Here is a 26,317-nt window from a genome sequence, read left to right as displayed (position 1 = left end):
TAATTTGTTCTAGTAGGTTTTTTTTAAGATTTTATTTGTCAGAGAAAGAGAGAGAGCGCACAAACAGGGGGAGGGGCAGAGGGAGAAGCAGGCTCCCCGCGGAGCAGGGCGCCCGACGCGGGGCTCGATCCCAGTTGGGATCATGACCCGAGCCGAAGGCAGACGCCCAACCGACTAAGGCATCCCTGGAGTAGCTTTTCTGTAGATTCTTCAGGACATTCTACATATAAGATCCTGTCATCTGTGAATAAATTCAATTTTACTTCTTCTCATAGGAGATGTTAAATCTTGGGGCTATAAATATAGCCACCCAGAGGGATTAGTGCCTTGTCTGGCTGGCACTGCATGGGGCTTTCTCCACAGGTCTAGGGTGCCAGAGACTGGGTAGCATCTGATTCTCCCAACTGCTGATGTGTGACAGTGGTTACACGTCAATCCTTTCATGGAGGGACTCAATCTTAAACTGGCCTTGATACTGGAAGACAGGGGGTGCTCAGCATACTACAAGTAGAGGGGGTGGAGCCTACAGAGCCCTTTTGTTCTCACTGATGTTTTTCTTATGTTTGCACTTGATCTTGGCCATGAATTAGCTGACCATTTTGTTGTCAAGGTATTCTTCACTCAAGGTGTCCTCAGTTGTAGACTTGATGCCAATAATCCCATCTTGTATAGGGAGGAGAGACACAAAAATGGCCACCTCCCAGGTAAGAGATCAGATTATTTCTTTGGCATCAACCTTCTTGCCCAAGCCACGTGGCAGTGGCAGTTGGCTTACTGATGATTCAGAACACGAGACCAGTGATGCTTGCTGGCAGTTCCGGTGGTGGCATGAAGCAGGGAATCTTTAAAGTAACCGCACTGTGAGGATGATGGGGGTCAGAGTGCTTACTAAGTAGGTTTCTAAAATTTTCTCCATCTTTTTCAAAATCTGACGTCTGTATTAGGCAGACTTCTAAGATGCCACCCAAAGGTCCTCGTTCACCCCCTCCCCTGGACTGTGGGCTGGGCCCAGTGACTTGTTTCTAACAAAGAGAATACAACGAAAGTGATAGGCTGTAATTGCTGTGATTAGGTTACAAGAGACTGTGAGTCCTGCCTTGGTAGTGCTCCGCCCCCTTCTCTCACCTGCTCGGGCTGATGAAACAAGCTGCCACAGTGGGAGGGGCTTGCTCCCCAGAGAAGATTATGGGGCAGGGAACTGAGGGAGGCCTCTGGTCAACAGCTTGTGAGGAACTGAGGCTTCAGCCCAACACCCTGAGATGAACTGAGTCTTGTCAACAACACATGGGTTAACTAGGAAGTTCACCTTCCCAGCCGATCCCCGAGATTACTGCAGCCTTGAGAGAGACTTGGAGGCCCTGGTTAAGCTGGACCCGGGTTCCTGACCCATAGACTGTAAGGCAGGGTTTGACACAGTGCTGTTTTAAGCCAGTCGGTTTTGGAACAATTTGTTTCACAGTAATAGCTAACTAATACAATCACAGGAGATCCCTCAACTCTGTAAAGCTTTTGGCATCCCTTTTAGAGCCTCTGGAACTTCAGCCCAATCCACAACCATGCAAATCTAATGCTTTTCGACCGGACACCTGGATTGTCAAATCGTGTCTAGTTAAGACATTTAGTCTCTAAAACCATTTTGGAATCCACTGAAATTTGAATCTTATAGTATCACTGATCAATCTTTTCGTGTCAGCTAAAGGTGACATAGTTAAAGATGGGCCTCTTTCCCTGACTGCTGGCAATGACCTCTGCTCTCCTGTGCTGGAAGGCGCCCATACAGGCAGAGGTGGTGACAAGGTCAGTGACAACTGTAGTTGGGACCACATAGGTCAGTGACAACTAAGGTAACTTCGATATTGTTATTCAAGGGGAAATGTCTGGCCTGGAGAAAAGTTTGTAGATACCAGAGCTGCCATAGCATTCCATGAAGCATGGTGGGCTGCTGAAATCGTAAGTCCTTTTTTTTTTTTTTTTTAAGATTTTATTTATTTGTTTGAGAGAGAGGGCCTATGCGCACAAGCTGGGGGAAGGAGAGAGCCCGATGCGGGGCTTGATCCCACATCCCTGAGATCATGACCTGAGCCAAAATCAAGAGCAGGATGCTCAACCAACTGAGCCTCCCAGGCGCACCGTAAGTCATTTATTTTTGATGGGGCATAGGATGAATGAGGGGAAGTGGTAGGAAATAAGATTGAAAAAGAGGAGAGAACATGGAGGTCCTTGTATATGAAGCAAAAACACTTGAACATAACACTTGAGGCAATGACGGAAACTGGAGGTACTAACTTAGTGGGAGGGACTGAGAAAAGATAATCAGTAGATGTTAACATCAAGATAAATCAGATGCTGAAATTATCTGACAAGAATTTTAAAGTAGTCATCATAAAACTGCTTCAATAAGCATTATGAACATGCTTGAAACAAATGACCCAAAAAAACAACCAAAGTCCCAGCAAAGAGATAGAAAGCATAAGAAGAATCATAGGAAAATTTTAGAACTGAAAGATACAGTAAGCAAAATAAAAAACCCAATGATGGGCTCAGCAGCAGAATGAGGGTGATGAAGGAAAGAATCCGTGAACTCGACAGATCGATGGAAATGATCCCATACGAACAACACAGAGGAAACAGACTAGAAAACAGGTGAACAGAGCCTCACATACGTGTGGGAGTGTAAGAAAGGACCTGACGTTCACATTATCCCATCAGAAACCCAGTAGCCTAGAACTAGACGCCACAGCATTTTTCGGGTGCTGGAAGAGAATGGTCAGCCCAGAATCCTAGAGCTGGTGAAAATATCCTTTGGAAGGAAGGGGAAATCAAGAGAGTCTCAGAGAAAAGACAACCAGGAGAATCTGTTTCTACAGACTTATCCTAAAGGAATAACTAAAAAATGTTCTTGAAACAGGAAGGAATCAATAAAAGAAATCATGGAACATCATGAAGGAAAAATGACACAAAGAATGAAAATATAGGCAAATACAATAGAATTTCCTTCTCCTGAGTTTTCTAAATTATATTTGATGGTTAAAGCAAAAATTGTAACAGCGATGGAGTTCTCGGTATCTGCAGAAAAACAGTTCAGGCAATTATATTGTAAATGTTGGAGGGTAAAGGGATGTAAAGGATAGCAGATTTCTGTACTTGATTTAATCTGGTAAAATGTCAAAACCAGTGGACTGTGATAAGCTATGTATGTATAATATAATATCTAGGGCAACCACTAAATATCTATGCAAAGAGTTATACTAAAAATATACAGATAGATAAATCAAAATGGAATTCCAAAAAATGTTTAAGTAACGCACAGGAGGGCAGGATTTGACACAGGCGACAACTTAGATGGATGGCAAGGGCATTATGCTCAAGGAGAAAAGGTCAGTTTTAAAAGTCGCACACTGTAGGGATTGTATTTATAGAACATTTTCAAAATGACAAAATTACGGAAATGGAGAATAGATTACTCATACCAGGGGTTCGGGATGGTGGGGAGCGGAGGGGGTGTGACCAGAAAGGGGCAGGTCAAGATCTTTGTGGTGACAGAACAGCTCTGCATTTGACCGCGTGGTTACGTGGACCTCAACGTAATAAAAGGTCATAGAACTATGTGCATACGTCGTACAATATCCATTTTGTTTCCTACCCTCCTTCCCCACGTGGTTTATCTCCATCATGACCACCTCCACCCACTTTCATCGTTCTCTTGATACCTAGGTCACTCTTCTCAATTTTGCTTCCATGCTTCTAAATGCTTGCGTGATGGTTCTCACTGGAGGGCTTCCTGCCACTTACTCGCAACGTATCTTAAATTTTGCTCCTCCACTCCCCTGGCCCCACCTGTCTGTGTTCTGCCATCTTCCTCCCTGTCAAACATCAGTCATCCTTGACTCTTCCTTGTCCCTGGCCTCCAATTGCTTGATTTGTCTTAGAGGATTCCTTCTTGAATTCATTTCTATTCTTGCTGCCATGATCACAGTCCTGGGACCCATGAACTCCTGGGTTCAGGTCTTGCTTGAGACTTGACAAGAGCTTGCTGAAGGAAGAGTAGGCCTCTAAACTCTCACTACTTTTACCTAGTCTGCAGAGCAAGTATCAGAATATTCTCTGATGCAATAAAGAAAAGTATTGAAAACTGTCTGTATCTAGGAGATGGGGAAGGGGAAATCCAGAGATCTGAATCAAAGTCAAACAAGATATTTCTCCAAAACCAGTTAAACACATTTACTCTTCCACATGGTCACACAAATTATAAGCAGAGATGTGTCTTTCTCAGTAAAAGTGCAAAATACATACCTTAACTCGACGAGTAATGCTAAGGAACTGACAAGTTTTATCATAAAGTTGTTCCAGGTTTTCTCTGTCCCAGTAGAAATCGGGAGTGATCAAGAAGTCTGAACTCAAGTTTATACGGTGTCTTAAAAAAAAACAAAAATTTTAACTTTTTTATCTTGAATTAAAAAAATCACAGTCCCTATTTTCTTTCTTTTTACAAAGTACTTTACGAAGATATTTGTTAATGCTGACCTTTGTAATACTTCTGAGAAATATATAAATAAAAAGATTTACATAAGAATTTCAAAATTTGCAACCAAATTAACTCAATCTTTAACGTTAATGTTATTTATGAAGTAGTTAGAAAAAAAAAACCCCATTTTGCTTTCAATTTCTGAGCTTTTTTCTGTTTTCATTAACTTTTACAAGATACACACATTTTTTGATGGATAGGTAATCATATGCCTTAAAAGTAAAAAAAGAGAGAAAAGGTAAACTGACAAATCTCACTCCTATTCTTCTTCCCATCTTTCCCTTTCTCCCACCCACGACACGGAACCACTGTTAGCTTACTCTCCATTCTCCCAGTGTTCGTGCAAACACTGGACAAGCACATACACACACATTCTTAATTTCTACCTTTTTACGTAAGAGGTCTATGCTTTCTTTTAAATGAAAATCTAAGGCACAGAAGTAACATATATAGAGTTGTTCACTGTAACAAAGAAAGCCCTAGAGAAGAACTCAGAAAACAGTAGTTGGCCCTCTTACCCTAAAACACAACTCAAATCCTTGAGGCCCCATGAACACTTTATTGTGTCCTTCCAGACCTGTTCCATGCATACATTCATGTGTATGTGTGGTATGCATACAGAGCGAGATAAAGATGAATACTCATTTTTGTTTGTTTACACAAATTGGATCGTACCATACATAATTTGGACTTAATTTTTCACCCAATGTTGTAACTTGCCATGTACCTATTCATAGATTTACCGTGTTCCTTTTAATAACACACAAGCACTTTTATGGTAAAGAGAAGAAAACTTAGGATAAGAACAGTAAGACTACAGAAACTGTTCACAAACCTACGTATATTTAATCCTAACTTCTGAGTTTTGATAGGATTATCATCTGCCATATCAAATTCTGCTGGCATTACCAAGAGAAGAGGATAGAGACTGTCTCCACCCCACTTCTTAGAGAGCTCAAGGCTTCAGATGAGCTGAGGAATGCAGAGGTGAAGAAATCCTGGACCACTTCTTTCTAGGCCAATCCCTGCGGGGAAATGTGGAACAACTCTCAAACCCTTTACGGCAATCCCTAGCAGCTCGTGCCGTGTACTTGGAGGGACAAGACACTGAGCGATGCTGCATGGTGAGAAGCGTGCCAAGATTCAGGATGTTTCATCCCATAAATCCTGGGCAAATTGCAGAAATGGAATAAACTGAACACCTTCTCAGAAACTTCTTTAAAATGATGCACTGATGTCCTTCGCCAGTCTTAAGACACCGTTCCTTCCCATCTCTGAGAACAGACAGCATCTTTAAAATGGATGAGGTCTTACAGGTCGGCTGGGACTTAGCTGGCATTGCCCTAACTTCCCTCTTGCTTTCCTTTTCTGTATGCCCTAGAGGGAATGTGACGGAATCCATACCCAATAAAGCTAAAGGAGTTATTTCAGTGTAAGAGGTTAATCCTGGGATAAAAAAGCACTGTCGTGGGCGCCTGGGTGGCTCAGTTGGTTAGGCGACTGCCTTCGGCTCAGGTCATGATCCTGGAGTCCTGGGATCGAGTCCCGCATCGGGCTCCCTGCTCAGCGGGGAGTCTGCTTCTCCCTCTGACCCTCTTCCCTCTCGTGCTCTCTATCTCTCATTCTCTCTCTCTCAAATAAATAAATAAAACCTTAAAAAAAAAAAAAAAAAAAAAAGCACTGTTGTAGCATCTGTCCCAGCTCTGGCACCTCACGGCACGTCTCAAGAGTTGACACACAGTATGTAACGTTTCTGGAGCACTTGCTTCTATTTAGCAATATCATGCAATAATATATATATTATCTTAATATATGTATTATTTACTTCCTATATATAATATATATATTATTTTAATTCCAATGTAGTTTATAGTGTTATATTAGTTATACTAGGTGTACGATATGGAGCTTCATCAATTCGATACATTGCTCAGTACTCGTCATGATAAGTGTACCCTTCTCCTATTTCTACAACCCGCCCCCCCAACATCTGCATCTGTTCTCTATAGTTAAGAGTCTGTTTTTTGGTTCGTCTCTTTTCCCTTTGTTCATTTGTTTTGTTTCTTAAATTCCACATACGAGTGAAATCATATGGTATTGGTCTTTCTCTGACTGGCTTATTTTGCTTAGCATTATATTCTCCAGATGCAATGAGATATTTTTACTGAAAATTCCCACTACCCAAATTCTAGAATATATCTTTCTACCCACAAAGAGCATCTACTGGGCTTCTTTACATAGATTTAATGTAGATTAATTGTGATGTCTGGGCGAACACAGAATTTCTTGCAGGGCAGTCCTAGTACAGCCCAAGTGCCTCTAATGGGTAAGAGCCCCCTTGCCGGCTTAACATCTGTGAGGTGAAAGTGCATACACTTCCCATCAGGGCACACGCTCGCCTTTCACCATACACGTACAGGAATGTCTTTTTCAGACTGTTACACACATACATTAATTTTATTTACAGAGAAAATTCTACCTCAGGGCAAAGAGTTCACCCATTTTCTGCATAACTTCTTCATGAGATAGTTTCACTTTCTTCCCAGCTTTTAAAGCCTATTTGGGAGGGAAAAAAATATACACATACATACATACGTCCATACAAACATATCTCCAACAAGTGACAGGACCATAAAGCACATTCTAGAGCAGATGTAAATACATCTCTTGGTTGATGTCTCTCAGTCATTTCTCTTCGAAATTTCAACATCTTATTAGGTAGAAATTGTATATTCCCTTGTTCCATTTCCCTTCTCAATAGCATTTTCTAGGATCTACATTTCTAATCTCTTATTGAAAAAGCAGGGCCTCTCTTCCCAAGTATAACTCTGTCATTCTTTCACAGTAAAAACAAAATTACAGTAAACCTGAGTTTTGGCGTATTCTGATATAACTTAATATGTACTTTTCAAGCCACTATCTGTCTCATAATTCAGCAAAACACTTTTCAATCAAGAAGACTGGTCATAATCCTCTTCCTTAGAGAGGAAATACCTCACTTTTTAAAAAAGCATAGTTATGTTAAAAATATTACACCACCAGAAGAAAGTAATCAGAATTCTAAGTTTTCAAAAGTAAAAAAAATATATATCTAAAATTTTTTAATTTTAGATATAATGAATGTTCTGTTTTTACTTAAATTCAGTGTAGCTTTTCTAGCATTTATTACTACTTTATTGCACTCCTAAGTATATTGTTAGGGTGGGAAAACAGTATTTTTCCCAAATAGAGCTCAATCCTTGAAAACAAGCATAAAACTGGTATAATTACCTCTGGAATTGACTGAATAGACTCAACAAATTTATCCAGTGATGCCTCCCAAATAGCCAGTTTCACTGGGGGGAAAAAATGAATAACAATGGAACATTTTCTCATCATCATATTCATGTTTAGACAGAATGCATAATTAATTGCCCGGTACCTTCACCACCATTTCAACAAGAGTTTAAGAAGCAAATGTGCTAACAATGTGCAAGTGAAACTTAAGCACAGTTCATTATCATTATCAAGGATAGCACTAAAATGAAAAGGAGGGAGGAAACAGTAGATATCCAAGCCCTGCTGGCAGACCAGAGCACTATTTGGTAGAATTCCTGATTTTCTGATGCTGCATCTCAGAAACCCAGAGAGGATAAGGTACACCCTGAAGGGAAGTGTGGCTCTGTGGACGGAGCAGGAACCAGGCCTTTCCCGCCGTCCCTCCTACTCCTTCTCCCCTCAGGGCTGTGTGTAAAGCTCACGAGCCCCCGAAGCCTCCTGGAGTGGCGTGGACAAGGCCACGTCAGCCGCAGCCGAGTGTAGGGGAGGGCCATACAATTCCTAGAGAACGTCTGCAGTTTTATTCAGCGCATGGGTCTCCGACCCACTGCTGGGAGGAACCGGCGTGCGCTTCTCCCCAGAGGCCTGCACCCAGTCACACTGGGCTTTCTCTGCCTGGATTAGGGACAACCCGAGAGCCACCACCACGCAGAAGAGGACAGGAAAACAAAGCGGATAACGATGGTACAAAAAATATTTTTGGAGAGGGTAAGTTTTACCCGTACAGTTAATAAAGAATGAATAGCTTCAGCACAGACAACTCTACTTTATTCTCTGTTTTTTTTCCTCTGGGAAAGAAAAGAAATGTTAAGGCTGTGCTAAGTAATCTGTGAAAACATGCCTAAATCTTTACTGAATGCTTAAACTTCCCTGCTGAAATGAAGACTATATAACACTTTTCTCTGATCAGTAGCATTAACTTACCTGAAAGGCAAAGAGCATTCGAGAAAGCAAATTTCTCTAGGATGGCGTCATCTATATCCAGCTCTGAATTTAATCTGATTTCCCCTCTGTGAAGTTTCGACTGTCCCCTGTGAAAAGGGAAAAAAAATATCTTCTAAATCTTAAAAAGTTCTTTATTTTTTCTTAAAAAATTTTTTTTTCTTTTGAAGTAGTCACCTTATACTCTTTCTAGAGGTCATTTTGGCAATTTGTACCAAGAATCTTATAAATGCTCTTATACCCTTTGATCTGAGTAATTCTACTTCTAGGAATTTATCCTAAGGCAATAATCAAAGACGCAAAGAAAGAACTGTGTAGGAAAACTTTTTTATGGTCAAATGTTTAACAGTAAAAAATCAGGAAAGAAGCTAAATGTTCAATAGGAGAATGGTTCATTGATAGGAAATCCACATAGCCAAAATGAACAAGTGTGTTTTGATGTTTTGTAGAGAGGAAAAATGACCACAATAAATTGCTAACGGATCAAATGCTGAATATAAAGCTATGTACACAGTGTCTAGATATCCAAAGTCACACTGACACGGTGGGAGCGGGGAGGGAGGTGGGGAAGTGGTGAAACAGTGAGGGGCTTTGGGAGGACTGGGAGGCAGGGAAAGGGTGGGAACTTGGGAACATAAATGTGAGGCAAATAGGAAACATATAGGGTAAACCGTCACAGAAGATGTGAGGCAAGAGATGGGCAAAGCTGTGGACCCAATGGGACACAGTGAGACAGAATGTGCTGACAACCCCAGGTGGAAGGAAAAAGAAAAGGCAAGACAGAGCAGAGGTGACAGGATGCTTTAATGAAGGAGCCGGGCCAATGCTACAGAGTCGCCTGAGGCAGCAAACAGCTGGGACCCCCGGCAGGACTCACGGAACAGCCACGGCGGTGGCGCCGTGATGGGCTTTCTGGCGAAACCAAACATGGACTCTGGGATCCAAAGAGACCCCAGTTGGGGACTTTACTCCTCCACAGACTATAAGATAATGAGTGTGCATGAGTGCATGCGTGTCTGCGGGTGCCTCGGAACAGTCTGATCTGGAAACAGAGCACAGAAGGGAAGGTCATGGGAAGCGTAACCACAAGGCCAAGTGCTTAATAAGAAAATTAATAAAATTTTTTTTTTTTTAATAGAGCAGAAATTCTCATAGTTTGGTTATAGGACCCATTTCTTTCTTTCTTTTTTTTTAAGATTTTATTTATTTATTTGACAGAGAGAGTTGGCAAGGGCAGGAACACAAGCAGGGGGAGTGGGAAAGGGAGAAGCAGGCCTCCCACTGAGCAGGGAGCCCGATGTGGGGCTTGATCCCAGGACCCTGGGATCATGACCTGAGCCGAAGGCAGCCGCTCAACAGACTGAGCCACCCAGGCGCCCTGAAAATTAATAAAATTCTATTAGCTCTTCCTCTGTTGTGTCTCTCAGGTTCACATCCTCACTTTCAAGTGCATCCACTCTGGGCCCAGGCCCTCACTCACTGGTCAGGTGCCCTTAGGCAGGACGAAACATCTCTGAACCTTGTCCGAAAGCTGGTTCACCCCATTTGTAGGGCTTTTTGTCGGGACCAAATGAAAGGCTGCCTGGAGAGCACCTAGAACAGTGCCTGGTACAGGGCAAGCAGTTTGTCTCTGTTGCCTGTTATTACTTAGCTCTGACCCCATCTTGTCTTTCTACAGCTGGTGTCACTTCCAAATTCTCCTAAAGCTCTGCTTTCATCACTTCCTTGACTACAAACAATTCTTTTTCCATATTCCACTAGACAGGTAACTCCCCAAGGAAAAAGGCCTTTCCATCCTGTTCGCACTGCCATCTCTCTCCATCTTCCCCTGCTTGCTGAAACAAGAAAACCAGCCGGGATGCTGCCCATCCACCTATCTTCCCTGGGAATGCTATGTAAGGCCCCCACTTCCTGCAGGCACCCCCACTTCTACCAGTGGTTCTCCTAGATCAAACCAACTAGTAACATATGCAAAATCAAGAGGGGAAAAATGGACTTACTTATGAGAAACCTTTACTAGAGTAACTTGCTAGGTTCATTCTGATGAAGACAGATCATTTTACTGATTCAGGCTCCTTAGGACACTTAGCATTTTGGGGTTATACTATTTATTTTAATTTATGGGTAGCCTGACAAGTTCAAATAATTATGTTTACCTACTAATATTTATTATATTGTTTAGGCTTTAGATTTGTACCAATGACTTTTGTCTTAAAATTAGTCTCCAGGTGCATAAGCTGTTTACTGCCTCCACTGCCTGATGCCATTTTGTCAACTTGATAAAATGCTGCCTACTCTGTTTTTACGTAGGTAAGCTCTTCATTTTCCCAGTGCACCAGGGCGATTTCGTAGGGCTGGATTTCATGCTTTTCTAAGACTTGCATCACATGCTTCATCTAGAAGAGAAGGAAGAAAACCCAGAATTATACGGACTCTCTCAGTACAGAACTATGGTATAGGGTTAACGCTTGTAACATTTTTCATTACATTTGAGGACGTTTCTCTTGATTAGTTTTAAATTAGCAATACTCGTGCATCAGAGAAACCTCACTGGCTACGATCCTGTCACTGTGCAAAGCTCTTCTGTTTAGTTTTTAAGGAAAAGGCAAATTCTTTGTGATATTAAACTCACCAGGAGAATATATAGTTTTTATATTTAGAAAACACAGGTTAGCATTAGGAAAGTTAATTAAAATGATCCTATTCCACAACCCAAAGAAAACCAACTAGTAACATTATGGTTTGTAGCCTTTAAATCTTTTTAAAAAATATGTAAGTTACAAAAATGTAAAAATTTAAACAATATCAAGGAATAAAAAGTGACAATTTCTCTCTGTTCTCCTGAATTCTTTTTTTTTTAAAGATTTTATTTATTTGAGAGAGAGAGTGCACACGCATGCAAGCACACAAGTGGGGGGAAGGGGTACAGGGAGAGAGAGAAGCAGACTCCCTGCTGAGCACGGATCCTGGGACTCCAGGTTCCTGACCTGAGCAAGGCAGATGCTTAACCGACTGAGCCACCCAGGTGCCCCAAAATACAATCATTTTAGAAGACAGAAGTACTAGGATAAATATCACATAATACAGAGCAAGTAAGTTGTGGATTATCTGTTAATTTATCTTCTAGTGGCTCAGATTATTGACTGATAATTAATATTTTTTTCTCAGAAAACTAAATTTTTACACTTTTATACTTTATGTATACTTACAGTTTTGTCTTTCACATTCCAGAACACAGCAGCTCCTTCTCTGATTTAAAAGAATAAAAGAACCAACTAAGTTAATGGGGGAAATATATTCTTTAGGGCTATACATAAAGTCATGCTTAGGTAACTTCTAGAATATATCCAGAAGACAATTTTTAAAAATGTGACTTATTACTTATTTGCCATTATGGTTCCTAGATGGAGTTGCTAAAACAAGAGCTATTATTGAACTCTTGATAAAACCTGCTCCCCCAAATTCACGACTTCTCACATGGCTTGCAAAGTAAGTATCATTGTAATACTATATAACTTCATGTATCTAGACTGTTTCATACCTGGTTCAATTCTGATGTACAGAATAAGGAAAATTTTGGGACCCGTCTTAGCTCTCATTAGGCAGATTCTGCTATAGGGGGGGAAAAGAATAAAGGATCATGCTTTTAATAGTTGTGGAATACAGAGACGGAGATAAATTAAAGCACCCATGGAATAAGGCCGCCCATCCTTACAGTGCTTGGAGCAGTACGATGAAGCCAGAGGAGGCCTCTGAATGACATGTTTGACATGTTGAGCTTTTTTTTGGTGGTAAATTAGAAAACAAAACAAAAAAAAAGAGAGAGAGAGAGAAGTTAAGGCTCTGGGTTATTGCACTGGAGGAAGGAAAGGTAAAAATTCGGCGGTCCCCATCATTCAAACCTTTCTTAAGCATGGTGCTTATTAGCATATGTGTGGGTCAGCACTTTGCATCGGATACAAAGATGAGTATGGCCTAGTTCCTATCCTGGAGGAACTCCTGATTTAGAAAACACTGACAGACAGACCTCCAATTGCGGGTAGAGTGGTGAGTGCCTGGAGAGTTACGCAGAATGTCCTCTAGGATGTCCGCGGGAGGCCCCGTTCCCATGTAGGGCTAAGCCAAAGGAGAAAACGGGAGGTAGCAACAGGGCAGAGGGAACGCCCTGGGCTCAGGGAGAAGGTGTGAGGGAGCAGGGCTGCATCTCGGAATAGACAGCTAGTTGTCTGCAAGGCTGTGGATGTGAGCAAGCAGTAGGCGATCAGGCCAAAGAGGCAGGGACAAGGAGTTTGGTCAAGTTCCATGGAATTTTAAGCAGGAGAGTGTAGGGATCAGAAGCGCCCACTGAACACTGCTCCTGTCTGTGACAGGGAAAGAGACTGGCAGCGGGTGAGAAGAGAGGCAGGGGGGACCAGGCAGCCGGCTGTGGCAACCCACCCCTGTAGGGTCTAGGAGGTGGACGGGATTAGTATCTAAAGCCACAGCAAGAGGAGTATTCCTTCAGGGTATCACTTGTGGGCAGATGAGAGGTCTTGGGATCATGCCCCTCTGCCTTCAGGAAGCTGGGCTGTGCTGCGTGGCACTCGGAGGCCATGTGGGCTACGGAGCCCTTGAAATGTGCCTAGTCCACGCCGAGGAATGCTGGCAACGAAAACCACGCAGGGAGTTTCAAAGACTCAGTGTGAAAAGAACAGTGGAAAAATCTAATTAATTACTGACTGATTGAATGTTGAAATGAAAGCATTGTGGATATGTTGGGTTAAATAAAACACATTATTAAAATTCATTTCAGGCGACATATATTATTATTGGTGTTTAAAATTAAACCTTTTTTTTTAACTTTTAAAAATGTGACTACTAGAATATGTATTATTACATATGAGGCATGCACTGTATTTCTACTGGATGGTGTTCATCTAAAGGCCCTCGGAAATCCAAATTCCTCAAATCCAAAGAGGGCACTATTCTACTTGGGCCACATGTTGAACTCTTGATTATCTCCAAAGTTATGTCAAAAGGAAGGTAAGGCATTGACAGGAACCAAGCTGGAGCTCAGTTATCATCAACCATGAGCACTGTTATCACAAAGATTTTATCAAAGTTTGGGTTCTTACAGACACTCCATGTGTTTCTGTTCTGTCATAGAACAATCCCAGGACTGTGGGCAATTCCCTTAATCTCTCTCACCTGAGTTTCCCCAGCTGCAAAATGGGAATAATAGGGCTCCTCAAGAGCTGTGAGGACAAGACGAAATTATTTTAAGTGGTTTCTATTATCATAACCATTCTCACTCAGCTACTTGGGAGTATTTGGTGTTAAAACAACCTTTAACGAAAAGGAGTAAGTATATGTGACTCAGGGTTCCAGTCTGCTGTCTCTGGAGAGGTAAGGTGGTCTATACTAAAGCAAAAGAGTTGCAGAAGGAGAAAAAAGGAAGAAAAGACAGCAGGGTGGTAGCATGAGTCTGGGAGGGAGCCCTGAAGATGAATGGAAAGTAGGATGCTTTACATACTCTGAGGAAACAAAACTGTGCAAGATAAAAAGCTTCTGCACAGTGAAGGAAACAATCAACAAAACTAAAAGGCAGCCTATGTAATGGGAGAAGATATCTGCAAAGGACATATCAGATAAAGGGTTAGTATCCAAAATCTATGAAAAACTTACCAAACTCAACACCCAAAAAAACAAATAATCCAGTTAAGAAATAGGCAGGAGACATGAAAAGACACTTCTCCAAAGGATACACCCAGATGGCTAATAGGCACATGAAAGGATGCTCAACATCACTCAGCATCAGAGAAATACAAATCAAAATCATGATGAGATACCACCTCACACATGTCAGAATGGATAAAATTAGCAACACATAAAACAGATGCTGGCGAGGATGCAGAGAAAGGGGAACCATCTTGTTGGTGGGAATGCAAACTGGTATAGTCACTCTGGAAAACTGTATAAAGTTTTCTTAAAAAGTTGAAAACAGAACTACCCTATGATCCAGCAACTGCACTACTAGGTATTTACCCAAAGGACACAAAAATACAGATCCGAAGGGCCACATGCACCCCGATACATATAACAGCAGTATCAATAATAGCCAAACTATGGAAAGAGCCCAAAAGTCCTTCAACAGATGAATGGACAAAGAAGTGGTGTATATAGGGTGCCTGGGTGGCTCAGTTGGTTAAGCGACTGCCTTCGGCTCAGGTCATGATCCCGGAGTCCCGGGATCGAGTCCCGCATCGGGCTCCCTGCTCAGCAGGGAGTCTGCTTCTCCCTCTGACCCTCCCCCCTCTCATGCTCTCTCTCTCTCTCTCTCTCTCTCTCAAATAAATAAATAAATAAATAAATAAAATCTTAAAAAAAAAAGAAACCATATTTTAAAAAAAAAAGAAGTGGTGTATATACACAATGGAATATTACTCAGCCATCAAAAGAATGAAATCTTGCCATCTGCATTGACGTGGATGGAGCATTATGCTAAGTGAAATAAGTCAGTCAAAGAAAGACAAACACTGGGCGCCTGGGTGGCTCAGTCGGTTAAGCGACTGCCTTCGGCTCAGGTCATGATCCTGGAGTCCCGGGATCGAGTCCCGCATCGGGCTCCCTGCTCGGCGGGGAGTCTGCTTCTCCCTCTGACCTTCTTCCCTCTTGTGCTATCTCTCATTCTCTCTCTCTCAAATAAATAAATAAAATCTTAAAAAAAAAAGAAAGAAAGACAAATACCGTATGATCTCACTCACATGTGGAATTTAAGAAAAAACAGATGAACATATGGGAAGGGGGGGAAAAGAGAGAGAGAGATGGAAACAAACCATAGGCAACTCTTAACAATAGAGAACAAACAGAGGGTTGATGGGAGGTGGTGAGGGGATGGGCTGGACGGGTGATGGGTATTAAGGAGGGCACTTGTTATGATGAGCACTGGGTGTAACATATATATAGAAGTGAAGAATCACTAAAACCAATATTACACTATATGTTATTAATTAGAATTTAAATAAAAATTTGAGAAAGAAAAAAAATTACAATGTAGAAAAGGTACAAAATGCAGAAAGATAAAAATAAACCATCTGTGGTTCTACCCCTCGGAGAGAGTTAAAAAAAAAGACCACATTATCTGACCACAGTCCCATTTCCTAGTAGGGTTGCTCTCTTGTCTTACCTGAAGAAGAATATTGTTCCAGGATCACCTTCTTTAGCAGAGTGTTCCACACCCATCACCAAAATATTTGCTGCATCTGTGATTTAAAACAAAGGCATGAAAAGCTACCATCATAAAGTGACTCAAGGTTTACAAGTCACCTATGAACTTTTAATAAAATCCTTATGATCATTCCTTCATATACCATTAAGTGCTCTGTAACATTCTGTCCATTTTTAGGTTTCTGAAAGCATTTAACATATGAAAATGAGAAGACTGTAAGAAATTACTTTCACAAAACATTGGAACACCTGTGACACTATTATTAGTACTATTTAAAACCACTCACTGACACCCATTTTCATTCAGTAATCACTAGTCCAGTTAATGATTAAAGTCTTAGTTTTAATACAACTAAGATTCAAGAATTAAACTTTCTAAAATTCTCTTCCTTTAAATACCATTTTGTTAACATAATTTTAATATTCTCAAACTTTTCATTTTGATGAATTTTAAATTATATATAGTGTGAGACAACAGAAAATATACAGAAACAAAGATACTGACCATTTCAAAACATATCTGAGTTCAAAGTTATTCATGAGAAAGAACACTGTAGGGGTGCCTGGGTGGCTCAGCTGGTTGAGCGTCTGCCTTTGGCTCAGGTCATGATCCCGGGGTCCTGGGATCGAGCCCCACATCAGGCTCCCTGCTCCGCGGGAAGCCTGCTTCTCCCTCTCCCACTCCCCCTGCTTGTATTCCCTCTCTTGCTGTGTCTCTCTCTGTCAAATAAATAAATAAAATCTTAAAAAAAAAAAAGAACACTGTAGTCACCTGTAACTATTTAACTATTTGTAACCTTTTAAATATTATTAAATATATATTAATATACATATATTCATCAAGTAGTTGTTTTATATATTAGCATAGTGAATACTTGTTTTAAGTATAAAATATTCTATAACATAAATTATAAATATACACAAATATGTCAGCTAACAAATATATTAATGTTAATATGCAAAACCTAAAATTACCTGAACCTAAAATTATGACCAACAAAATTTCAGAGTTCCTAGTAGAGGTTGGGGAATGGGGTGTTCAGATAAAAACCAAATCCTACACTACTTTTTTTGGGTGAGCTCTAACTTCCCTAAGCATGACATCCTACAGAGAGCAAAGTTCACCTACGCAGCCAAGAGCAACATAAATGACATGGAAAAGACCCAGGGCAGCGGGCCTGGCACTAGAAGCTAGCCAGGCTGTAATGCACAGGGTCACCCTGCTGACAGCCTTTGAAATCAGTCAAGGATACACCTGGAAAATTTTTTATCTTCATGGTTCTGGACATAGCTCTGTTTTTCTCAATCAATTATGCTTGTTTCTACCATCAAATAGCACAAAGAGTCTGTTCCGATCACCACGGCTGAAAGAGCACAATGACATTTCAAGTGTTTCTTATGGGGTCAATGACTGAAAAATTGTCTATGTAGCAGGGAGGTTTTCAACCTGCTATTTTTGCTACTTTGTGGTAAATTCATGAATTTCCATCACAGTGTTCCAAGTTACTTATTTTTTAATATAAAATAGGCTATTTTTTTCAAGAATCCTTCCTGATACTATCCTAAAATCCTGTTAAGTTTAATTCTCTTTTTTGACATTCCTTATATTTCTCTTTTTGTTAATTTTGTTAGTTTTAAAGTATTGGATTGTACTGGTAAATTTTTCTATAAAGGCTCTCCCTACATTTCTATTAATTGCATGGTTCTTCTGTAACACTAAACAACTTTTTAATGCAACAGAAATGAAGTGTCACAGCTTTTGATCATCCCAGGTCACAGTGATCCTACAAATAAAGCTTAATAAACCATACTGATTTTAATCTGAGAGCTAAGTTCTCCGTAAATACATTTTAATTTCTTATCTTTGCCATTTGTATAAGGAGACTCAACATCATTTTTGTGATACAATCCTTTATTTTTTTTTAAAGATTGATTTTAGAGAGAGAGCACGCACATGAGAGCGTGTGGTGGGGGGGGTACAGAGGGAGAGGGAGAGAGTCCCCAGCAGACTTCCCATTGAGCACGGAGCCCAATACGGGGCTCGATCTCACGACCCTGATCATGACCTGAGCGGAAACCAAGAGCTGGATGCTTAACCAAGTGTGCCACCCAGGTGCCCCTGATATAATCTTTTAAGTAGAAAATGGAAGGTAAACAAATGCATATTTAAGGCATATCATAGGAAAATTATTTTCTAATACATTTTACCATACTTGGCCCCAGGTTCAAGAAGATGTACCTCTAGGCAAGCTTGTTACTTCAACATAACCATGGGAGGCCAGATCTTGAGAGAGAGTCCCGAGATGATATTCATCTGCAGTTGCAAACGCTGTGCAGTGCATCAGGTCCTGTTTTGGCGAGATTAGCATGACATGGGTTACCAAGAGGTTAAAAATGTCTGATGGCTATCACCTTCCAGGACTCCATTTTACAAAGCAAGCTCTTGAGAGTTTTCATTAAATGTCTCAAAGGTTCATACAAGGGACACGATAAGGGTGAAGAGAAAGAATAGGGAGATGGATTTCAGCCCAATCTGTGAAAGGACTTTCTCCTGCCAGCCACCAAAAAGATGTAATGGGCTATTCAGAAAAGAGAGGGGCTCCCCGAGTGGTGGTGTTGCGAGCGCGGATCGAACAAAAGATACGGAGAGGATTAAGGCATCATATGGCCCTGGGTGGAATGATATTTACAGTCTCTCCAAGCCTGCGTTTCCATGACTTTTTCACAGCAACACTATTATTTGAGGCCATTTGTTAATATGTCACTAGCCCTGTACCACAGAGATTAAACCTACAAAGGATGTACAGAACTTTTACTGTGGTTACTACTCAACAAAAAGTTGTGTTTATCCGAGGATGTGTCTGGGTTTCGTTAGTGCATGGAGTCTCATCTGTGTACACACGTGTCCATCTGTGCTGTGTGTGTGCAGCACACAGAGGGTAAGGGACACGGCACAGCACAGTGCTTTTGTCACACTGTAAGTCACAACCCACCAGTGAGGCCTGCTACCGATTTACTTGTCCTAAACCAGCTTTTGAAAAGAATTAAATACAACAAAATAGAAAATATTATAGTACGTCATTCAGAGTACAGGTAAATGTTATTTCATGAAGTATTTTTTTTGTCACTTATGCATGTCTAAGTACATATAATGTAAAATGTATTTACTAGGGGATGAAGTCCACTGACTTCAAAGCTACTGGCAAAGGCTTCATGAGTTCAGTACAGAATCTGAATAGTTTTTAAGAAAAAAATCAGAATGACAAAATACCTACTTATAGGATTGTTGTGAAGTTTAAACAAGCAGATGAATGTCAACTGCTCAGAATCATGGCTAGCACAAATGGTCAGTATTTGTGAGATTATAGTTATTACTATTGCACGTACGGGTATGTTTAAACCATGAAAATTTATGAGAGGTGAAAAAGCTTATCAAGTAATTTACATCTGAATTTTCATATGTTCATAATTTATATTTCCAATCAGAACATGGGTCATTCTATGCTTATTTGATACATATGCTGCTTTGGCCCACCACCAGTTAAAAGAGGTTTATGAGTCACTGAATCAAAATTTACTCCTAGGAGTTACTCATCTCAACATTAAACCCTTTCCCTTTCTGTTACATTCCTAGTACAAAGCTTCAGAAAAGTCATATATTATATATTAATTCCTTCCCCTCTCCCACATTTGTTACCTAACTCCTGGCCCTGTCTCAGGAAATGGCCTAACTCTGCTTTGCCTTTTCCTTAAATCTGTTATGCCGTTTTAATGTGTGGCTTAAAAAGTAGCAGAGGAATAAACAGAGGACCTGAGGATACACACAAACTGAAAAACCTAAAATCAATCCAATATCCATTCATCAGCAAAATGATTTTAACTTAATTAGAAGAAAAAAAAAACTGCTGTTCAGACGAACAGCAATTGCTGTTGAATGTGAGGATACATGAATGTAGGACACCTTTTGCAGGTAGGTATCTGACAAGCTGAGTCCCAGAGTCACTCTGAAGGTACGAACATGCTGATGTACAAACCACATGGATCCATAGAGCAGAGTGTGGATAGGATAGTTACAGAGGAATCAATCACGTGCTTACAGTTTAGAATGCTAGCACTATGTTCTTTTAAGGCTCTATGGAGTTAGAAAGAGCTGACAGGACATGTGATTAAGCTGGATGAAAGAGAGGAATTCTGGTAACGGGCATCAGGTATGGCCACAGTGGGCAGGCTCCGCTCTGCAGGAGACCCAACAAATTTACTGAAGCTTGCCAAGCAAAATCACAGCATATTAGTTTGGATGTGAGAATTATTTCTGTGACTACTACAGTTAACATGCTTAGTCTGGGCCGGATGGAGAAGAGCAGGAAGCACGAAAAGGATGAGATGAGGAGAGGGATGCCTGGGTGGCTCAGTTGGTTAAGCGTCTTGACTCTTGATCTCAGCTCAGGTCATGATCTCAGCGTCATGAGTTCAAGCCCCGCACTGGGCTCTAGGCTGCGCGTGGAGCCTAGTAAAAAAAATTAAAAAAAAAAAATTGGGGCACCTGGGTGGTTCAGTTGGTGAAGCGTCTGCCTTTGGCTCAGGTCATGATCCCAGAGTCCTGGGATCGAGCCCCCACATAGGGCTCCTTGCTCAGTGGGGGGCCTGCTTCTCCCTCTGCCTCTGCCTGCTGCTCCCCTGCTTGTGCTCTTGCTCTCTGTCAAGTAAATAAGTAAAATCTTAAAAAAAAAAAGGCCCCTTTAAAAAAAATAAAAAAAAAAGAGATGAGGCGATAAGGGGGCCCCAGTCCAAGAACTAGTCCAGTGAATGATCTTTCCATAACTGTACCGAAAGTGGCAGAAGCCAACTGTCTCTAGAATCAGAATTGTAAACTCCAACTCAAAAGGTGACCCATCTAGTCTTTTTAAGTTTTGAATTCACCATCAACAAATTGAGATTTCACACAAAACCCAGATTTCCACCACCTTTTGATCAAGTGGAAGATCTGGCAATGATCAACTAAGGTGGAGGAGGGGGCCCCAGTTCTCCAGTGCACCCAGGCCCTCCCACTCCCTGCTGTCTCCTGTCTGCTTCACCATCATCTGTTACGGACCAGACTCGTCCGTGCTAAGCAGGTATACTACTCTGCATTCTCAAGGATGGGACAAGGCAAGGCATTCAGCCACCACTTCCGTGAGAAAATATATTCTGAGTCCCAAAGAGATTAAAAATAAATCTTGAGGGGTGCCTGGGTGGCTCAGTCGTTAGGCGTCTGCCTTTGGCTCGGGTCATGGTCCTGGGGTGCTGGGATCAAGCCCCACATCGGGCTCCCTGCTTGGCGGGAAGCCTGCTTCCCCGTCTCCCACTCCCCTGCTTGTGTTCCCTCTCTCTCTGTCTCTGTCAAATAAATAAATAAAGTCTTTAAAAAAAAATAAATCTTGAAACACAATCTGTTTTTACTTAGCCATTCCAAGGATTTTTGCAGACTTTCTGAAGATTGTCACCTTTCCCTCTCTCACTGTCTCATGTTTGGTTTGGCTCACAGTTCTGGCCAGGGTCACACAGCTTATCTGGCTTGCCACACCACTTTCTGTATCCTCCTTATGCATCTCGGATCTCAGTCTCTCTTTAAACAACTGATGGCTTCTTCTATTAATAAATGATTCACAAAGTTCTTCAGTTTGATTTGTTAGATCTTTTTTTTAGCTTTATATCCTTTATGTTTCAAGATTGTACTCAAATCCATTTGGTAAAGGGAAAGAAAGGCCCATGGAGTATGTTGTGTTCACATCCCCCCCCCCTTAATGAAACTGTTACATTGTGAGAAGCTTTTGTTTTTATACATGTCTTTTTCTGGGTTTTTATAATGAATCACATATTTATATGTAGAGAGAGCAAATTTCAGGGTTTAGGATAGGGATCAACAACTCGTTCTTAAATAAATGAATTATTGTGCCAAATTAACCTAAAATAGTTACTGGATTTAACACCTAAGTTTAGGCCTTTCTATTTTAAAAATGTTAAAAAAACGAAAACAAAACCCTAAAACCCAAAGCCAAGAAAGCGACGGTGTTTCAATATGTGTTTCATTTTTCTAGCCACAGAAAACATGTTCTAGCAGATGGGGCTAGAAATCTATATATGATTCTTGTTTTAGCGCATCACACACTCTGATGGAACACTTTTCTTGAAAAAGAAAGTTTATTTTTATTCACATTCTAGTACTGAAGAAAATTAATGCATTACTGTAATGTTGCTTCTAGACTGCGGAAAGAAAAATGCATGTTTTCCCTGTTATGTATAGATCGCAGATAAAAGTTATAAAACACAAATACATTTTACATTACCAGTACAAGGCTTTGCCTTTCAAATTTCTGACTACCTGCCGTGGTGAGAAAGCCTTTTGTATACACAGTACACATAGGCATGTGTGCACACATACCAGTACCTGACACAAAAAATTCACAAAATAGTATTAGCTCTACCACAAGTAATACATTCTGATGCTTTCTAAAAAACCCACCTAAGAAGAGACAACTATTAACAACCCACTAGTTAACTTTGCAGTACACAGTGGGGTGTTCCTCTGAAAACCACGAGCAGGCACCTGGCATCTTCCCTTTTGTGCCTGTCCCCATGCTGCTCAGAACAGTGGCTGTCATCCTCCAGCAGGCTCCTCCTGAGAGACAGGACACACCAACAGGAAGCACTGTTGTTGCCCTGATACACTATGAGCCAATGACACATGGGTTGAGTATCTTAGTAGGTTAATATCTGCAAATGACACCAGGGAAAGATTTGATTCCAGTAGAGAGGGTGATTAACCTCATTCAGTCAATTCTGGGAGCGTGCTGTGTGGCAGAGGAAGAGGGTGAGCTCAGGAGCTTGTGTGGGGATCCAGACAAAGCACACCTGCTCTCTGGTACAAAGCAGAGTCCTTCCTGTCTCAGTCCAGAGGGGGAGAAAGGGCTATACCACCACAAAGGGTTTGCCAGCCCCATGACGCCCATGTGGAAATGGAGTGGCCCTCCATCTGGGGCAGATAAAAGCCAGTCTTTGGCCCTGGGGATAGAGTACCTAGGCACACCTCAAGACTGTGTTCGCCTATGAAAAGTACGATCATCAGAAATAATGTTCCAAGGGGCTCCTGGCTGGCTCAGTGGGAAGAACATGTGATTCTTGATCTCAGAGTCATGAGGTCAAGCCTCACACTGGGTGCAGAGATTACTTAAAAACAAAAATAAATGAATGGATCAACTCCTAACTTAATAATCTGAGGATCAATAGTGAAGATGTATAGGCCTTTCTGAAGGAAGTCAACTATGCAGTAAGAAAAAAACAAAACAAAACAACACAAATTAAACACGCTCGGGGTCTACTTCTCAGAATCAAGATTTTAAGACAGACAATCTAACCTGTTTTCTGATAGATTCAGAAGGCTGATCAAGCTTTAAATATTCTACATTCCCATTTTTAATGTTGATGACCATGGACATCAAAGATCCCTTTGCCTCTCTTCTTTTCCAATTTAATAAACATTTATTAAGTAAAAGGCACCATTCTAGGTATTATGCAACATACAAAAGCTAGCAAAGGGCTTGATCTTGACCTTAAATAATATTGATCATTTAGAAGGGAAATGCAGTGTAGCTGAGAAACTCCCATAAACCTCTTAACAGTGAATAAAAAAGCCCCCTTCAACCCTCAAAGGCTAAAAAAGCAAAAACCTCTGTCTTTTCTGATTGTACCTTGCCATATCATTTCACTACCAGATTCCATACAGTTACCACAGGCTCATGAATGCTTACCTGTCTACATAGCTACTAAAAAATGATTTTTTTAATTTGATGAATTCCTAGTTTGAATTTTTTTAAATGGGTGTTTTTTACAGTACCATTCCAACACTGGACTTAATACTAGTCTTATTCCTCTAAGTTTCCTTAAGTCAATAACTAATCTTTTCATAAACTATATTTTTATATTTAATTGCCTATACTTTGTCTTTATACGTACTATTGATTCTTAAAACTAAGATGTTGATTCCCTGGGGCACTAGGGTGGCTCAGTCGGTTAAGTGTCTGACTCTTGATTTGGGCTCAGGTCATGATCTCAGGATTGTGAAATCAAGTCCCACCTTGGGCCACGACCACACATTTTTACCTCATTCACAGACAGAACTGGGAGGTTGGTCCTGGATGGCTGCCTGGTCCTCGATGCTTTTAGTGGTCTCTTGATTTGCGGAAAGTCTTGTTTAGAAACAAGTGTTTCTGTTGATGGAGATGAGTAATGCCGCTCTAATATTTTTATAAACCACTTAGGACCTAATAGATTCGGTTTGTGAGTCACTTTCCTGTGAGTACCAAAAGATTTCCTGGTTGGAAGGTGCACTCTTCCATCTTGGCAATGCACAGCATTTAATGGAAAGAGTATGCTTGTATTTGAGATTTTCTGATTCATTTCCAGGACCGGGGACTTACTCAAACCACCAGCTGCTGTACCAGGAAAGAACAAATCCACGTTTTGACTTCTCATCATGGTGCTGCATGTTGTAGTCTCAAATTCTTTAAGTGGTTTTAATGTTCGATGAACAAGTTTTTGGCATTGACATACTTCTGATAAAATACAGTGAGATCTGGCCAGGGCTCTGAACAGTCTGGCTGACATTACCACAACCCAAGCTAAAAGAAAAAGAATTAGAAGTTCAAGGTGTTTTTGTTTTTACATGTTTTCATATATACACAATATTCTCCTAGATAATAAGCATATTTTAAAAAATTAATTATTATTACTTTTTTAACATAGTGTTCCATGATTCATTGTTTGGGTATAACACCCAGTGCTCCATGCAATATATGCCCTCTTTAATACCCATCACCAGGCTAACCCATCCCCCTCCCTCCCTCCCCTCTAAAACCATCAGTTTTTCAGAGTCCATAGTCTCTCATGGTTCGTCTCCCCCACCGATTTCGGCCCATTCATTTCTCCCTTTCTACTATCTTCTTTCTTTTTTTTAAACATATAATGTATTATTTGTTTCAGAGGTACAGGTCTGTGATTCATCAGTCTTACACAATTCACAGCGCTCACCATAGGTAATAAGCATATTTCTGTAAAAACATTTGCAAAACAAATACACCTTAACCTAAATCTAGTAAAAGAATGAGGTTAAAATAATAAATACAAATGTAATTACAACCTAGGCTTTTCCAATTCCAAAGATGACACAGTAACCACTGTGCTATATTACCTACCTCTAGAAGGAAGAAGACCAGGGCGAGTCACAGCAATGTTTAGAAGCTACTGCTTTCAAAATATCTCAAAAGCTGGAATTGTGTTTAGTTCTAGTCCAACTAGCTAGCTATAGTTCACCTTTAATTAGTACTATTCCTTGCCAGTTGAACCAGAGGGTTTTAAAGAAACTAATTATAAAAAATTTTAGAAATTTGTATACACTGGTTCTCCTATTCTCTTCTAGGAAATTCTTACCTTGAAACTAAAGACTGCCTTCATACAGAAGCCACATAAAGCACTAGGACAAAGAATGCAAAAGCGACAGGACAAACAAGAAGTGTGTTTTCTCTCTGTCTTTGCAGAGAAAGGCAGATGTAGCATTTAAGGTGTTCAACACACACACAAAATTTAGGTTTTGTTAAAAACTGGGGCACATCTCAGGAAAGTTAAATTTTAATTGTACAAACTAAATTTAAAGGTTACAAGTATATTAGATTGTTAATTACTCTAAAAGCTCTGCATAAGCTTTGTGCGTTATCAGCAACTGCAACCTCATAGGCTCGGTTTCAAGCATTCTACTCCAAACTCCATGTCTGGTCTTTCAAACTCACTCCTCTTCCTCAATTCCAGCAATTCTTCAACCCCAATAGGACCTAACAATTCAATGATCCAAACACCCTTTTAGCACCCCTCATTCCCCACACCTCACTTTTGCCACGCTCAGTATATATTCTGTGGTCTACCATCTCTCTCTCTCTCCCCCATAGACCTCAAATCCCTTGCATCCCTCTCTCTTCCACGTGCCCATGTCACATCACATCCACCAAAATTAAATATAACTCACCTAATATGTGCCTGCCTCTGAACGTGGCTACAGACAACCAGCCAACCAACCATGCCAACTGGTCTCACTTTAAAATCATGACCGCTTCCTTCAGGAGCACCCTTCATGCTGCTCAATAACCATAACTTATTTCCCTCCCAGAGTCTATTCTGTGCTCTCTCTTCATACCTCCAATGTCTCCTCTTCCTTTCTCATTCTTAATAATGATCTTGCTTCCTCTTTCGTTGACAATCAGAAGAGAATTTCCACAAGCTCTCACCATGATCCACCTG

The 26,317-nt window shown here is 40.8% G+C and overlaps 1 protein-coding gene and 1 pseudogene across 1 annotated transcript in view; both read right to left on the bottom strand.

Moving 5' to 3' along the window:
- Window positions 1-26,317, bottom strand: part of RMND1 (required for meiotic nuclear division 1 homolog) — a 41,143-nt gene that overhangs the window by 12,183 nt on the left and 2,643 nt on the right. The window contains exons 2-10 of the mRNA XM_028103348.2: window positions 24,131-24,648; window positions 18,231-18,339; window positions 15,951-16,026; window positions 11,995-12,034; window positions 11,081-11,181; window positions 8,768-8,874; window positions 7,796-7,860; window positions 7,005-7,081; window positions 4,294-4,414 (exon numbers count right to left, since the gene is read on the bottom strand). Of these exons, the coding sequence (XP_027959149.1) occupies window positions 4,294-4,414; window positions 7,005-7,081; window positions 7,796-7,860; window positions 8,768-8,874; window positions 11,081-11,181; window positions 11,995-12,034; window positions 15,951-16,026; window positions 18,231-18,339; window positions 24,131-24,634 (1,200 nt within the window). The 5' untranslated portion in view covers window positions 24,635-24,648. The remainder of the gene's footprint in view (window positions 1-4,293; window positions 4,415-7,004; window positions 7,082-7,795; window positions 7,861-8,767; window positions 8,875-11,080; window positions 11,182-11,994; window positions 12,035-15,950; window positions 16,027-18,230; window positions 18,340-24,130; window positions 24,649-26,317) is intronic.
- LOC114209362 (U4 spliceosomal RNA) lies at window positions 11,245-11,365 on the bottom strand (annotated as a pseudogene).

The sequence above is a fragment of the Eumetopias jubatus genome, unplaced genomic scaffold (genome assembly GCF_037043125.1).
Source record: "Eumetopias jubatus isolate StellerSeaLion01/CBP00866 unplaced genomic scaffold, mEumJub1_p1.0 scaffold_6, whole genome shotgun sequence".
NCBI classification, from domain to species: domain Eukaryota; kingdom Metazoa; phylum Chordata; class Mammalia; order Carnivora; family Otariidae; genus Eumetopias; species Eumetopias jubatus.
The sequence above is the reverse complement of the archived record's forward strand: the minus strand, read 5'-3'. Positions and strand labels throughout refer to the sequence as shown.